The sequence below is a fragment of the Engystomops pustulosus genome, chromosome 5 (genome assembly GCF_040894005.1).
Source record: "Engystomops pustulosus chromosome 5, aEngPut4.maternal, whole genome shotgun sequence".
Classification (NCBI taxonomy): domain Eukaryota; kingdom Metazoa; phylum Chordata; class Amphibia; order Anura; family Leptodactylidae; genus Engystomops; species Engystomops pustulosus.
In genome coordinates this window covers 79,055,910-79,071,606 of record NC_092415.1, presented here as the reverse complement: position 1 = coordinate 79,071,606, position 15,697 = coordinate 79,055,910, and the positions used below count along the sequence as shown (strand labels likewise).

Sequence of the window (15,697 nt, the reverse complement as noted above, 5' to 3'; positions counted from 1 at the left end):
ATGTGCATTAAATAGGAGACTCCAGAGAACTCCCTTTTCCCCCACAACCAATCAGATATTCCTGATGCAGCCATATTATCCTACTACTTTGTGTATGCCTTAACATGACCGTGAACAGTTCATGAAAAACTGATTGTGGGCTGGCCAGATTTCACGGACCGACCACAGTGCAGAAGACGAGATTCAGAGCATCATAGTTATATATAATACAAGGAATCCCTTCTTCAGAATTGCTGCTCATTTTTAAGGGAAATACATTCGCTAAATGGGCAGTTTAGAAGAACTGACTAATTGTCTTTAAATGTTTAAAGTTTTTAAGATTTTGTTTTTTAATTCCTTTTTTTTTTTTTAAATGTAATGCTAATAAGTAATATTCCTTTAGTTGAGTATTCTGTTCATTTATTAAATATTATCTTCTATTTCCTTTTATCTTTCAACCTTGTCTGCTTTCCCAAACTAACTCTGAAAATACCTGCTTGTACGGTTCCTATAGGAGTTGCATTGTAGGGCTGTAGCAGCTGTCTTTGTAAGAAATTACAATGTGGCGAGTGTCACTTAATAAATAATTCCGTTAACACAATTTATTTTCTTTGTAATCTTTAGGAAATGGCAAAAATTTTAAACCATCCCCGGGTGTATGCGTTTCTTCACATCCCGGTGCAGTCTGCTTCAGACAGTGTGCTCATGGACATGAAGAGAGAATACTGTGTAGCAGACTTCAAAAGAGTGGTGGATTTCTTGAAAGAGAGGTATGTTTACTTGTGTGCAGAGTGAGATTAGCAGTGCTTTCTTCACAACATCTGAAAGGTAACTTATTCCTATCACTGCCGAGTAAAATGAAGAGTAAATCTTCAAGGTTCTTAAATTCCTTGGAACAAAGCATTTGTGCGTCTTTTTCACTTTCTATTGAATAACTTTCATCGCAGGGAGTTGTCCTTTTACTGTTGCAATTTTTTTTTTTTTTTTGTGCTTGAGTATGGGATGGTATATAGGCAAAGAGCATGTCCTTTATAGTGGCAATACTGAAAGAATAAAAAATGACATATTTATGCCTGCTTCTCTGAGGACAGGTGGCACAAACCTTCCCCTGGTGCTGGAGAGTTGACAGGTATTGTCATTTCATAGACACGTCACTTTATGTACTGTAGTGCCTCCTCACAGGAGATCTGAGATTTACAACACTTGTTCATGCATGTCAGCATTTTCTCTGCTTACATATGTCTTACATATTATATTCAATTACTATGCAGGCCTTCATTGTTAAACTCAGTAAAACACTATGTTTAGTAAATTATTTAAATATGTGACTATCTTTAACAGGTTTTACAGTGGGTTTATTAGGTCTTCAACTTTGTAATAGACTGTGCTCTTTGGTAAGAAAAAAAAAATATAATGGATATACATCTGTGGCTAGATCAATGTTCCCCACTCGCAAGCCTGGGAAGAATTTAGTTCTGATCCAAAGGATGTGAGTCAAGAGCGGAAGCTAAGTGAAGGTGTGGCATTATGCTTCTGCTCTCTTTTCCTCTGCACAATACCAGTATAGCTGTACTGGTGTCATAGTCAGTGGGAGGCAGAAGGAGCACTTCCATCACAACTTCATTTAGCACATGCTCACCCCCACTGACATGCTTTAATCTGCTGGCCCTACGCGCCAAAAGAGGTTAGGGACCACCTCCTCCCCTGTGATTGACATCATGCAACAGACTTCGGTGCTAAATTCTCCTACTCTTCGACTTTATTTAACCAAAGTACCATGGATGGAAGACTGACATATTTTTCAAACTACAATAAGCTCCATACTATAAGATGAACACCAGATTTAGTCATCAAAAAGAGGAAAAATATATTAAACACCAAGTAAAAATTCCCTGCTGCATATACACAAGCTCTTCTACATCCATCCATCTATTCACTTAGTTACAGCTCTGCTACATCCACCTATTCACTTATGTGGAGCAGTGATTTTCAACCAGTGTGCCGTGACACATGGTCGGGTGTGCGGCGGGGAAAGTTCCCCAAACTTTGGTGCCCCTCGTGTTTTGTTTCCCGGCAATGCGCAGTGATGCACAGTCACGGCTTCTTACAATGTAGGAGACGTGTACAATAACACATGCGCAAGCTTTGAACCTCGCGCGACAATATGACGTCACCAAGGCCGGCGCATCACCCTGAGAGCGAAGAGACTCTCGCATTTGCCCACCGCCAAGGTAATGCCCACCAATAATGCTGACTATATGAGCTTTTGCCTGAGTATATGAACTGTTGGCAGAATACTCAGCATATGAGCTGGTACTTTTAGTACTCCAGCAGTGTACTGCATATAACAATGAGAAATGTAAAATGAGAAATACTATAGTCATGAGGCTGGAGTACTACAAGTACCAGCTCATATGCTGAGTATATGAGCTGACACTTGTACTCTGGCCTCATGGCCATAGTACCTCTCATTGTACCCCTTTATTTTGCAGTATACATAATAATCAGCACCATATACTAAAAACAGGGAGAAACTGAGAACTGTTGAGGAAGAGCTTTGTGTGCGTCTTTCCACCATTCCTGCCAGGATATCCCTTTTGTGTTTATCGAAACAGGCCCAGGTTTCACACTGAGTGAGTAAAATAAATTTAGAATCTATATTATTAACTATATGTATAATATGACCGTTTTAGTGTCATTTTGTGCTATTTTGGTTGGTGGTGTGCCCCAGGATTTTCTAAGTATAAAAAGTGTGCCGCGGCTCAAAAAAGGTTGAAAATCACTGATGTGGCTACAGCCATCCATCCATTCGTTTAAATACAGCTCTTCCACATTCATACACTGCTCTGCCACATTCAGCTATTCATTCACAGAGCTCTTCCACATTCATCCATTCACACACAGAGCTCTGCTGCATCCATACATTTATACACAGAGTTCTTCTGCATCCGTCCATTTACACGTACAAAGCTCTGTTGCAATCCATCCAGTTGCAAACACACACATGCAAAGCTCTGTTGGTTCTATCCATTCACACACACACAGGCAACACACTTTCCCAATTGGCAACATGAAATGGTTCAAGGACCATATAGTAATGAAGCATGTGAATAATCACATTGCTCTGACATCAAATTAAGATCCTGTAGTTATTTTTCATGTCAAGACAGTTTTCATTTTTATACTTACAATATGTAGTCGAGTATAAGCTGATAAGCCCCTAATTTTTCCACCAAAAAACAGGGAAAACCTATTGACTCGAGTATAAGCCTAGGATGGGAAATGCATTGATCACAGCCAGTATATAGCTAGTCAGACCCCTTCCCCCATAGTATATAGGCATCCAGCTCCCTGTCTTCAGTATATAGCCAGCCCCCTGCCACAGTAGTATATTGTTATTGCCACTCTAAAGCTGGCCATACTAATTTTAGCTAACTTTTTTAAAATTACTACATCACTGCACATAGTAAACTAGGTAGTAAGGACGCTTCCCCTCTCTTCCTATATGGATCCATAAACAAGCTAGGGTGTCTAGCATTATTTATAATGGGTACATACATTTTGTTTTATATACAGAGGTGTATCCTCACATCCACCCAATTGTAAGTAGTGGCCAATTATGAGATATGCGCTATCATTATTACAATTCCAACATTAAACCTACTGAATTCAGCAAAATATTTAACCATAAACAGTGGCTGTGTTTTCACAACGCTTTCTGGTATGCTTTCTTGTCTGAATCTTGTGTCTAATGAGAATAATGGCAAAGCACAAATATTAGATTTCACCTGACACCTCATCACTTAGAGGCATAGGGTGGAGCTCTTCTAAGTTATTAAAGGCTTCACCTCTGGTGAATTATTATTCTACTCCTCCTCACTTATCAGCCATTATACAAATGATACCCTCTGTTTACTGGCGCAGATAATCTGTCAATGTACCTTCTTCTCATCTATCTCACTGCCTGTCCATGTGTTTACATATAGTGGTGCCAGGCTGTGAGCTAATCGTTATAAAGATATCCAATCTGTAAATATCTGCTGCGTACAGCGAAAAGCCCCTATGATGTAAGAATCCTGTGGACACTGATGAATTATGCAGCCCTTCAACTGAACACATTTGGCTAATATTATCTCTGGGAATTGAGACATATACATAATTGGTAAAGCAACATATAAAAAACTCCAGTCACAACATCATTTTACATTGATGTGGCCCCTATAGAATCCCTGTGATTCAAAGGCTTGTTAACTGTAGAATGATATTTGCATCCCTAATTTTAACTGATCTGGGACAAAGTTTGTTTTTTTACAGTGGATCTGTCGTTTCTCCCCATGTGTCTGTTTTGTTTTCTCCTTGAATAAGCGTTTACAGAACTTTTTTTCTCATAATTTGTCAGCTATCCCCTCCTTGAACTCAGAATTGTTGTTTCTCCCATTTGTACATGCGTTTCCATTGAAATGCTTGTTATCGGTAATGAGCACCTCGTGTTTTGCATTGTTTGCATACTAAACATACATTACAGTTGCTTGCACCACTGAAGTGTTTTGGCGCTTGCTTTTGCAATATTTAAGGTGTGACACCTGGAAGCCGGCGAAGCTCTAATATGGCAAACTAGTATGGAGAAAACCTGGAGTATGGAGTCCACCTGAAAAAAATCCCCCAAAAAATGCACAAATCCAACTTTGCATAAAAAATTCAAGAAAAAGAAAAATATGTTATACATCCCTCTCAATGTGTAGAGAAAGTGTAATGCATTAGCCAATACAGGTCTAGTTAGGTCTATTAATATAAAATATGATATGTAGGCAGTGTAATCCAGGTAAAGGAGTAGATTTTATCACTATGTACTCCGGTTTTATTTACTCCGGTCTTCTGCAGATTTGAATACGGTGGTTAGAGTTAGTTCAAACTTTGCCTTGCAGTGGTTGAATTTGGGACCTAAAATCTGCAGCAGTAATTAACCTTAATCCTTTTAAGCTGTAATTCTTCTCACAGCATGTGGATGAGATTTGCAAAAATCTGGTCCACTATGCTGGAAACTATAAATGGCTGCAGGTTAGCTACTGGCCGTTCCAATGCGGCTAATCGGTAGTGACTCCACAGTATATCTCTCCGGTCTAAAGCTCTCAGCATTGCTAGTAAGCAATGATATTTGATATTTGAAAAGGGCACTCTTGTCCCACTCCAGAAGAAATCTCAATCTGTTACTTGGGTTATGACAAACTGAAGCAACTAAATTTTACAGATTGGTTTCTGCCTTCTGAATTAGAACCCCTACTACGTGTGAACAACCTGATGATATCAGATCGTGCTTGGAGTTTTTTTGTGAAAACTAGAGAGCCGCAGGTTAACACAAAGGCTCTCTGGGTCCATTAATTCTTTTTGAAAATAATAAAGAACCTGGGTCCCTGCCTGGTCCATCTGCTGTCAATGCTGGCCTTTATTGGTGTACAAAGGCTCGGAGGTGTGAGGGTGCTTGCAGCGCACGCCCACTACATCCTCTTGCGGTCTTTGGTTGTCAATGTTGATCACCGTTGAGCCTCTCAACAGATTGGAATTGAAGACCAAGGCAAGTATGGATTCTTTTGCTTTGGAACCTCCGCAGCCCCTTTATGCTTGGTTAGATATGAAAATTTCAGCCTTTCCTTAATAATACTTAAAGGGAATTTCTCAACAGTTTTCATAATAAATAGTTGCAGACAGTGTTGGGTACCATACCTTTGTGTGTGTAATTAATAGCAGCAGGACTGTGAGAAATTGATTGTTACAGGATTGCAGCCTAACATGGAGCATTCTGGTGCTTGACTGTAGAATATCTCTTCAATGTACTGCTGCACAGCCCATTCCTCCTGAGTAACAATCTTTTTTCCTGGCAATGCTATAAGCCCTTTATATAGACCAAACAGGATAACCTCGTGACAAAAGTCTATCTCAAAGTATTAGCCTGAAAATGAAATTCCTCTAAATCAGAACAACCTTGTCTCAATCTAATAAATTTCCCCCACTGTTGTAGCTTTTAGAGTATGTTTGGGATGATTACTAGTCTCCTTTAGAATGGTATTGCCTGATGTCTATTTTCTGAATGAAGATGTTTTAACTGATTTGTTATCATGGTGGCCCGTGACAGAGATATCCAGAAAAGACGTTGGGGCTCATTTACTTACCCGGTCCTGTCGCGATGCAGCGGCGTGTTCTAACTCGAGGATTCGGTCTTCCGGCGATCCACTAAGGTAGTGTGCCCGATGTCCACCAGGTGCCGCTGCTGCGCCGAGGTCCGCCACATTTTTTTTTAAATTCTGCGGGTTTTCCGAATCCGATGCGCTACAATTAGAGATGAGCGAGCACTAAAATGCTCGGGTACTCGTTATTCGAGACGAACTTTTTCCGATGCTCGAGTGCTCGTCTCGAATAACGAGCCCCATTGAAGTCAATGGGAGACTCGAGCATTTTTCAAGGGGACCAAGGCTCTGCACAGGGAAGCTTGGCCAAACACCTGGGAACCTCAGAAAAGGATGGAAACACCACGGAAATGGACAGGAAACAGCAGGGGCAGCATGCATGGATGCCTCTGAGGCTGCTTAATCGCACCATTATGCCAAAACTATGGGCAACAGCATGGCCATGACAGAGTGACAGAATGAAGCTAGATAGCATGTAAAACATCCAATAATTGACCCTGACACTATAGGGGACGGCATGCAGAGGCAGCGGCAGCAGCGGCAGGCTAGAGAGTGGCATGGCGACATACTCTAAATGGACTCAGGCTTCAAACCAATGGGTGGCAGAGAGGAACCAAAGGAGGTGAGCAAGAAGCGCTCAAATAATATCGGTACATGATAAAAGTTTGCCAGTATATTTTGTGGATTACACAGCAGGGTGGCGACAAAGTTAACATGGAAGCCATGAAAACAACCCAAAATTCTGCCTGACACAGCTCGTTTGATAAGGGGACCATGTATGGAGGCAGTGAACTAGTAGTAGATTAAAGGTGCTGCAGTTAAAACTATGTTAGTTGGATCTTGGCATGGAGCTGGCGCTCCGCTGCCAGGCGAGCTTTCGCCAATCCAAGCCCCTGTTTCTAGGCTACTCCCCAAACAGCACTTCTAAGAACCTTTTGTATAAGATCAAGTGTAGTAGCGTTCTTATAAGTTTAGGATATGGCGGGTGAGGGGAATGTAAACAGATGCGCAAGAAGCGCTGAAATAATATCGGTAAATGATAAATGTTTGCCAGTATATTTTGTGGATAACACAGCAGGGTGGCGACAAAGTTAACAACTTTGATGTGGAATCCATGAAAACAACCCAAATTTCTGCCTGACACACCTCGTTTGATAAGGGGACGATGTATGGAGGCAGCTATATGGACGACTTTTGGAGGTAGCAATGGAGACAACGTGTGGAGGCTGCTATGGAGACAATTTAATTTGGATAGTGCCTGTATGTGGCAGTCCAAAAAAGTTTTCAAACCAGAGGAGCGGGTAGGTGGCCCTCCAGAAAAATGAAATAGATTGAGTGCCTGTATGTGGCAGTCCAAAAAACTTTTCAAACCAGAGGAGCAGGTAGATGGCCCTCCAGTAAAATGGAATAGATTGAGTGCCTGTATGTGGCAGTCCAAAAAATTGTTTAAAACAGAGGACCGGGTAGGTGGCCCTCCAGAAAAATTGAATAGATTGAGTGCCTGTATGTGGCACTCCCAAAAATTGTTTAAAACAGAGGACCGGGTAGGTGGCCCTCCAGAAAAATTAAATGCATAAAGTACTATAGCTAGAGCCAGTGGGCCCTGTCAAAAAATAGCCAGTTTCCTCTGCTTTACTGTACAAAGAGGAGGAGAAGGAGGAAAATGAGGAGGAGTGGATAAATTATTCAGGTTGAGCTTCCTTCACCTGGTGGAGATTGGAAATTATGAGAAATCCAGGCTTTATTCATCTTAATAAGCGTCAGCCTGTCAGCGCTGTCAGTCGACAGGCGTGTACGCTTATCGGTGATGATGCCACCAGCTGCACTGAAAACCCGCTCGGACAAGACACTAGCGGCAGGGCAGGCAAGAACCTCCAAGGCGTACAGCGCCAGTTCGTGCCACATGTCCAGCTTTGAAACCCAGTAGTTGTAGGGAGCTGTGTGATCATTTAGGACGATGGTATGGTCAGCTACGTACTCCCTCACCATCTTTCTGTAAAGATCAGCCCTACTCTGCCGAGACTGGGGACATGTGACAGTGTCTTGCTGGGGTGACATAAAGCTGGCAAAAGCCTTGTAAAGCGTACCCTTGCCAGTGCTGGACAAGCTGCCTGCTCGCCTACTCTCCCTCGCTACTTGTCCCGCAGAACTACGCACTCTGCCGCTAGCGCTGTCAGAAGGGAAATACTGTTTCAGCTTGTGAACCAGGGCCTGCTGGTATTCATGCATTCTCACACTCCTTTCCTCTGCAGGGATGAGAGTGGAAAGATTTTGCTTGTATCGTGGGTCCAGGAGAGTGAACACCCAGTAATCGGTGCTGGAATAAATTCTTTGAACGCGAGGGTCACGGGATAGGCAGCCTAGCATGAAATCTGCCATATGCGCCAGAGTACCAACACGTAAGAATTCACTCTCCTCACTGGCCTGACTGTCCATTTCCTCCTCCTCCAACTCCTCCAACTCCTCTTCTTCTGCCCATACACGCTGAACAGTGAAGGACTCAACAATGGTCCCCTCTTGTGTCTCGCCAACATTCTCCTCCTCTTCCTCCTCATCCTCCTCCACCTCCACCTCCTCCGATATGCGCTGAGAAACAGACCTAAGGGTGCTTTGGCTATCAACAAGGGAATCTTCTTCCCCCGTCTCTTGTGACGAGCGCAAAGCTTCCGACTTCATGCTGATCAGAGAGTTTTTCAACAGGCCAAGCAGCGGGATGGTGAGGCTGATGATGGCGGCATCGCCACTGACCATCTGTGTTGACTCCTCAAAGTTACTCAGCACCTGACAGATATCAGACATCCACGTCCACTCCTCATTGTAGACTTGAGGAAGCTGACTGACCTGACTACCAGTTCTGGTGGAAGTTGACATCTGGCAGTCTACAATGGCTCGGCGCTACTGGTAAACTCTGGATAACATGGTCAGTGTTGAATTCCACCTCGTGGGCACGTCGCACAACAGTCGGTGAGCGGGCAGTTGGAGGCGGCGCTGCACTGCCCTGAGAGTGGCAGCATCTGTGCTGGACTTCCTGAAATGCGCACAGATGCGGCGCACCTTCGTGAGCAAATCTGACAGATTGGGGTATGTCTTGAGGAAACGCTGAACTATCAGATTTAACACATGGGCCAGGCATGGCACATGTGTCAGTCTGCCGAGTTGCAGAGCCGCCACCAGGTTACGGCCGTTGTCACACACAACCATGCCTGGCTTCAAGTTCAGCGGTGCCAGCCACAGATCAGTCTGCGCCGTGATGCCCTGTAATAGCTCTTGGGCGGTGTGCCTTTTATCGCCTAGGCTCAGCAGTTTGAGCACCGCCTGCTGTCGCTTAGCAACGGCACTGCTGCTGTGCCTAGAGCTACCGACTGATGGCGCCGTGCCCACGGATGGTAGTTCGGAGGAGGAGGTGGAGGAGGGGTGGGAGGAGGAGGAGGCATAGTAGGCCTGAAACACCTGGACCGAGGTAGGCCCCGCAATCCTCGGCGTCGGCAGTATATGACCAGCCCCAGGGTCAGACTCTGTCCCAGCCTCCACCAAGTTAACCCAATGTGCCGTCAGCGATATATAGTGGCCCTGCCCGGCAGCACTCGTCCACGTGTCCGTGGTCAGGTGGACCTTGTCAGAAACGGCGTTGGTCAGGGCACGGGTGATGTTGTCTGACACGTGCTGGTGCAGGGCTGGGACGGCACATCGGGAAAAGTAGTGGCGGCTGGGGACCGAATACCGAGGGGCGGCCGCCGCCATGAGGTTGCGAAAGGCCTCGGTCTCTACTAGCCTATAGGGCAGCATCTCCAGGCTAAGCAATCTGGAGATGTGCACATTAAGGGCTTGGGCGTGCGGGTGGGTTGCACTATATTTGCGTTTCCGCTCCAGCGTCTGGGGTATGGAGAGCTGAACGCTGGTGGATGCTGTGGAGGATCGTGGAGGCGACGATGGGGTTTTTGTGGCAGGGTCCTGGGCAGGGGGCTGACTATCAGCTGACACAGGGGAAGGAGCAGTGGTGTGCACGGCCGGAGGTGAACGGGCTTGTTGCCACTGAGTGGGGTGTTTAGCATTCATATGCCTGCGCATACTGGTGGTAGTTAAGCTAGTAGTGGTGGAACCCCTGCTGAGCCTGGTTTGGCAAATGTTGCACACCACAGTCCGTCGGTCATCCGGTGTTTCCTTAAAGAACCTCCAGACTTCTGAAGATCTAGCCCTCGCCGCAAGAGCCCTCGCCACGGGAGCTTCACTAGTTGACACATTTGGCGCTGATGCACCAGCTCTGGCCCTGCCTCTCCGTCTGGCCCCACCACTGCCTCTTCCAACCTGTTCTGGTCGAGGACTCTCCTCCGTCTCAGAAGCACTGTGTTCACCCGGCCTCTCAACCCAGCTTGGGTCTGTCACCTCATCATCCTCCGATCCCTCAGTCTGCTCCCTCCTCGGACTTCCTGCCCTGACAACAACTTCCCCACTGTCTGACAACCGTGTCTCCTCATCGTCGGACACCTCTTTACACACTTCCACTACGTCAAGAAGGTCATCATCACCCACAGACTGTGACTGGTGGAAAACCTGGGCATCGGAAAATTGCTCAGCAGCAACCGGACAAGTGGTTTGTGACTGTGGGAAGGGTCCAGAAAACAGTTCCTCAGAGTATGCCGGTTCAAATGCCAAATTTTCCTGGGAGGGGGCAGACTGGGGGGGAGGAGGCTGAGGTGCAGGAGCTGGAGGAGTGGCGATTTCGGTGACATGGGTGGACTGCGTGGAAGACTGACTGGTGGACAAATTGCTCGAAGCATTGTCAGCAATCCACGACATCACCTGTTCACACTGTTCTGGCCTCAACAGTGCTCTACCACGAGTCCCAGTAACTTCAGACATGAACCTAGGGAGTGTAGCTCTGCGGCGTTCCCCTGCTCCCTCATAAGCAGGTGGTGTCTCACCCCGGCCAGGACCACGGCCTCTGACCCCTGCAGTAGTTGGACGCCCACGTCCCCGCCCTCGTCCTCTACCCCTAGCCCTCGGGTTAAACATTTTTAAAATGAGAGTTATAGCTTTAATTTTTTTTTTAACTTTTTTTTGTGTTTTTTTTTTTTTTTTGAGTTTTTAAAACCAAACAATGCTATCCTATTGCTATGGCTATTTTCTAGCCAAGTATGAAAGCACACTACTTTGCCAGATGAGATGACGCTGAGTTATTAAACAAAATAAACGTAAAATAAAAAAGGACAAATGGCAGACTGTGCCTAATTGAAATCCAACCCCTACTAAATTTTCCCACTTCGGTCTTTGCAATGGATATGTGCGTCACTAAGCGCAAAACACAGCGGTCGCAAGTCTCACTACAATTTGCTCACAATTGGCTAGTAGATGCACTGCAGCAAGTACAGCCACCAGCAGATCAACCAGAAATCAAATATATAACGCTACTGTAGGCGTAAGCCGTTTGGATTCTCCTATGGCTATTTTCTAGCCAAGTATGAAAGCACACTACTATGCCAGATGAGATGACGCTGAGTTATTAAACAAAATAAACGTAAAATAAAAAAGGACAAATGGCAGACTGTGCCTAATTGAAATCCAACCCCTACTAAATTTTCCCACTTCGGTCTTTGCAATGGATATGTGCGTCACTAAGCGCAAAACACAGCGGTCGCAAGTCTCACTTCAAATTGCTCACAATTGGCTAGTAGATGCACTGCAGCAAGTACAGCCACCAGCAGATCAACCAGAAATCAAATATATAACGCTACTGTAGGCGTAAGCCGTTTGGATTCTCCTATGGCTATTTTCTAGCCAAGTATGAAAGCACACTACTATGCCAGATGAGATGACGCTGAGTTATTAAACAAAATAAACGTAAAATAAAAAAGGACAGATGGCAGACTGTGCCTAATTGAAATCCAACCCCTACTAAATTTTCCCACTTCGGTCTTTGCAATGGATATGTGCGTCACTAAGCGCAAAACACAGCGGTCGCAAGTCTCACTACAAATTGCTCACAATTGGCTAGTAGATGCACTGCAGCAAGTACAGCCACCAGCAGATCAACCAGAAATCAAATATATAACGCTACTGTAGGCGTAAGCCGTTTGGATTCTCCTATGGCTATTTTCTAGCCAAGTATGAAAGCACACTACTATGCCAGATGAGATGACGCTGAGTTATTAAACAAAATAAACGTAAAATAAAAAAGGACAAATGGCAGACTGTGCCTAATTGAAATCCAACCCCTACTAAATTTTCCCACTTCGGTCTTTGCAATGGATATGTGCGTCACTAAGCGCAAAACACAGCGGTCGCAAGTCTCACTACAAATTGCTCACAATTGGCTAGTAGATGCACTGCAGCAAGTACAGCCACCAGCAGATCAACCAGAAATCAAATATATAACGCTACTGTAGGCGTAAGCCGTTTGGATTCTCCTATGGCTATTTTCTAGCCAAGTATGAAAGCACACTACTATGCCAGATGAGATGACACTGAGTTATTAAACAAAATAAACGTAAAATAAAAAAGGAAAAATGGCAGACTGTGCCTAATTGAAATCCAACCCCTACTAAATTTTCCCACTTTGGTGTTTGAGGTGGATATGTGTGCCACTAAGAGCTAAACACAACGGTAGCAAGTCCCCCTGCTAATTCCTCACAAAATGGTACTAGATGCAAATAAAGAGTACAAGGAAAGTGGAGGACCAATATAAAACTTAGCTTTTAATGCAAAATATCCTTAAAAATATTAAATACAAAAATAGATGTGTCAGTTACCAGTGTTCGTGAGGATGATGCCGTATAATGGGTGTAGGCACCGATGATGCAGAGTGGCACTCACAATTTTCTGGGTATATGTGGTTCTGCAGAGGTTATCCCATTGCGGGATGCCGAATGTCATGCAGAAAAGATACCGTCTGTGATAATGTATCGATGCTTAAAGAAGATGTGTGGTGCGGAAACTCCGAGAGAATGAGACAATGGTAAGAAGGGGTGGGGGTGGGGCACTCCAGGGTGTAGAGTGCGGGGTACCCTATAAGACCCTAGTATTAAAGATGAGTGGTCCCTGTCCAACCCTTCGAACCTCGCCACGGAGCCGCAGCCCTAGATGGCTGCCGCCCCGTCTGGAGCCTATCCCTACCAACGGCCCTCTGACCCTAATACAGGGGAGGGGGGAGGAGGGGGGGAAGGAGGTGTCCAGAAAAGAGTCTCTTGTGATGCAACAAGTACCCGACCTATCTAGAGGGGAAAGATAGATGTGTCCTCTATTGTGAAAATGGTGGGTATTAATGGCAATAGGCAGGTAAAAAATGTGTAGCTGCAGGGTCACATCTGGTCTTGAGAACCCTACATGTCATGTTTCGCCTCTTCAATTGGGCTCATCAGGGGCAAAAGGATCAAGAGGGTCCGTTCCAAAGAATGGTTGGCATGGACCATAGGTGCCTGGACTTAGAAACGCCAGATGCTGCGCTTAGCGTCCGGCGTGGTGCCCAAGATGTCAGTGGAACACATGAGGCATAATGGAGCCTAAACACAACAGCTAAACACAACGGTAGCAAGTCCCCCTGCTAATTCCTCACAAAATGGTACTAGATGCAAATAAAAAAAAAAAAAAGTAGAACGTTATTGTAGCCCAAAGAAGGGCTGTTGGGTTCTTGGAGAATCACTCCTGCCTAACAGTAAGCTAATAGAACACCCTAACGCTTTCCCTGACCAGCAGCAGCTCTCTCCCTAGCGGCATCCAGACACAGAATGATCCGAGCAGCGCGGGCAGCGGCTAGTCTATCCCAGGGTCACCTGATCTGGCCAGCCAACCACTGCTATCGACGTGTAAGGGTACCACGTCATGCTGGGTGGAGTGCAGAGTCTCCTGGCTTGTGATTGGCTCTGTTTCTGGCCGCCAAAAAGCAAAACGGCGGGAGCTGCCATTTTCTCGAGCGGGCGAAGTATTCGTCCGAGCAACGAGCAGTTTCGAGTACGCTAATGCTCGAACGAGCATCAAGCTCGGACGAGCATGTTCGCTCATCTCTAGCTACAATCCAATCCCGTGTGCCAAAAACCTGGGGCAATTCGGCGCAAAATGGTCATTTTCGGGATACCCGACGAAAAATAGCAATTCAGGCCCTTGGTGAAGGACCCCCAATGTGTCCATCCCGATCAAATAGGTAAAATGAAAATTTATATTATGGTTATTGATTTTTTTAACAAAAAATTGTTAAAAAACTAAATAGTTGTGTGTGAGCAAGTATCTGGTGAAATCCGTGATGTACAGTACTCACATAATTTCATCAAATGAAAGCTAGATTTGTACATATGGTATGCCAAGGCTATAATAGCCAAGTCATGAGGTATGGAACTGTATAATGCGCTGACATCACAGGTAACCCAAATATAGTTCTGATTCCATGTGAAATTTTTAAACTGGGTAAACTTACTGTTAGTAATTTTCAATGATGTAGTATGTATATGTCACTGATGGTTACCAAACTTTTCAAATTAGAGTGAATTTATCTCTAAAATCCAAGCTTTTAAACTCATTGTCAATTAACACATTAGCATTATTCCCATTGTCCAAAATATTTACTTCACTATCAAAAAAATGCCTTTTTATAGTTAAACCTCAGACGAAGTGATTTATGCCCAACAGGATATTGAACAGATTGAAGTGTTCGCTAGGTGCAAAATTTAAGCCTCTGTCCAAGACCTCAATCTGCTCACAAGAAAGGATACATGCTGATAGATTTAGCACACTATTTGTATCTACATCAGTAATGTCTCTTTTATATTGTACAGTTATTTTTTCTTGCTGCGTGTGGGATAATTCCTGGGTGGAACAGAAGCAGTATCTCCTGTGCTTCCAACCAGCCCTGTTTTTTTTTATTATTATGAGGGTATGTGGAGGAAAGAGAAACAGAAGGGGCAGTTGAACCCTCTGCATCAGTCACTGAAAAATCCGAGTCCATTTCTGAGGAACTGATATCCTGAATGAAGGCTATGATTTTGTTTCTAAAAAGGGCAGAACTTTGGGTTTCTTTGAGGACTGTTCCCACAATAATGACACTTGGTTGGACACTAAAGGTTTTTACCGATGGGGTACATTGAGATGTGGTACATTGGGACAGCACAGAGACATCGGGGAGGACAGCACAGAGACATCGGGCAGGACAGCACAGAGACATCGGGCAGGACAGCACAGAGACATCGGGCAGGACAGCACAGAGACATCGGGCAGGACAGCACAGAGACATCGGGCAGGACAGCACAGAGACATCGGGGAGGACAGCACAGAGACATCGGGGAGGACAGCACAGAGACATCGGGGAGGACAGCACAGAGACATTGGGGGAACAGGTCAGACATGGAGAAGGGCAGAGAGATCGGGGAGACTTCAGTAGAAGAAGAGGAGCAGATCCCGGGACAGGGCATCCAGGAGATCAGCACCAAGGACAGGAGAAGATCCCGAGGTCTCAGACACTTGCTGAAAGCTCAGAGAAAAAGTTGCAGATAAGAGATGACAAGACAAGTTATAAGAGGGGTACACCAGGAGAGGGGGGGTAGGTCATAGAG

The 15,697-nt window shown here is 45.0% G+C and overlaps 1 protein-coding gene across 2 annotated transcripts in view; it reads left to right on the top strand.

Annotated features, from left to right (window-relative positions):
- Positions 1-15,697, top strand: part of CDKAL1 (CDKAL1 threonylcarbamoyladenosine tRNA methylthiotransferase) — a 528,219-nt gene that overhangs the window by 331,649 nt on the left and 180,873 nt on the right. For both annotated transcript variants that reach the window (XM_072152454.1, XM_072152456.1), the window contains exon 11: positions 604-749. In XM_072152454.1, the coding sequence (XP_072008555.1) occupies positions 604-749 (146 nt within the window). The remainder of the gene's footprint in view (positions 1-603; positions 750-15,697) is intronic.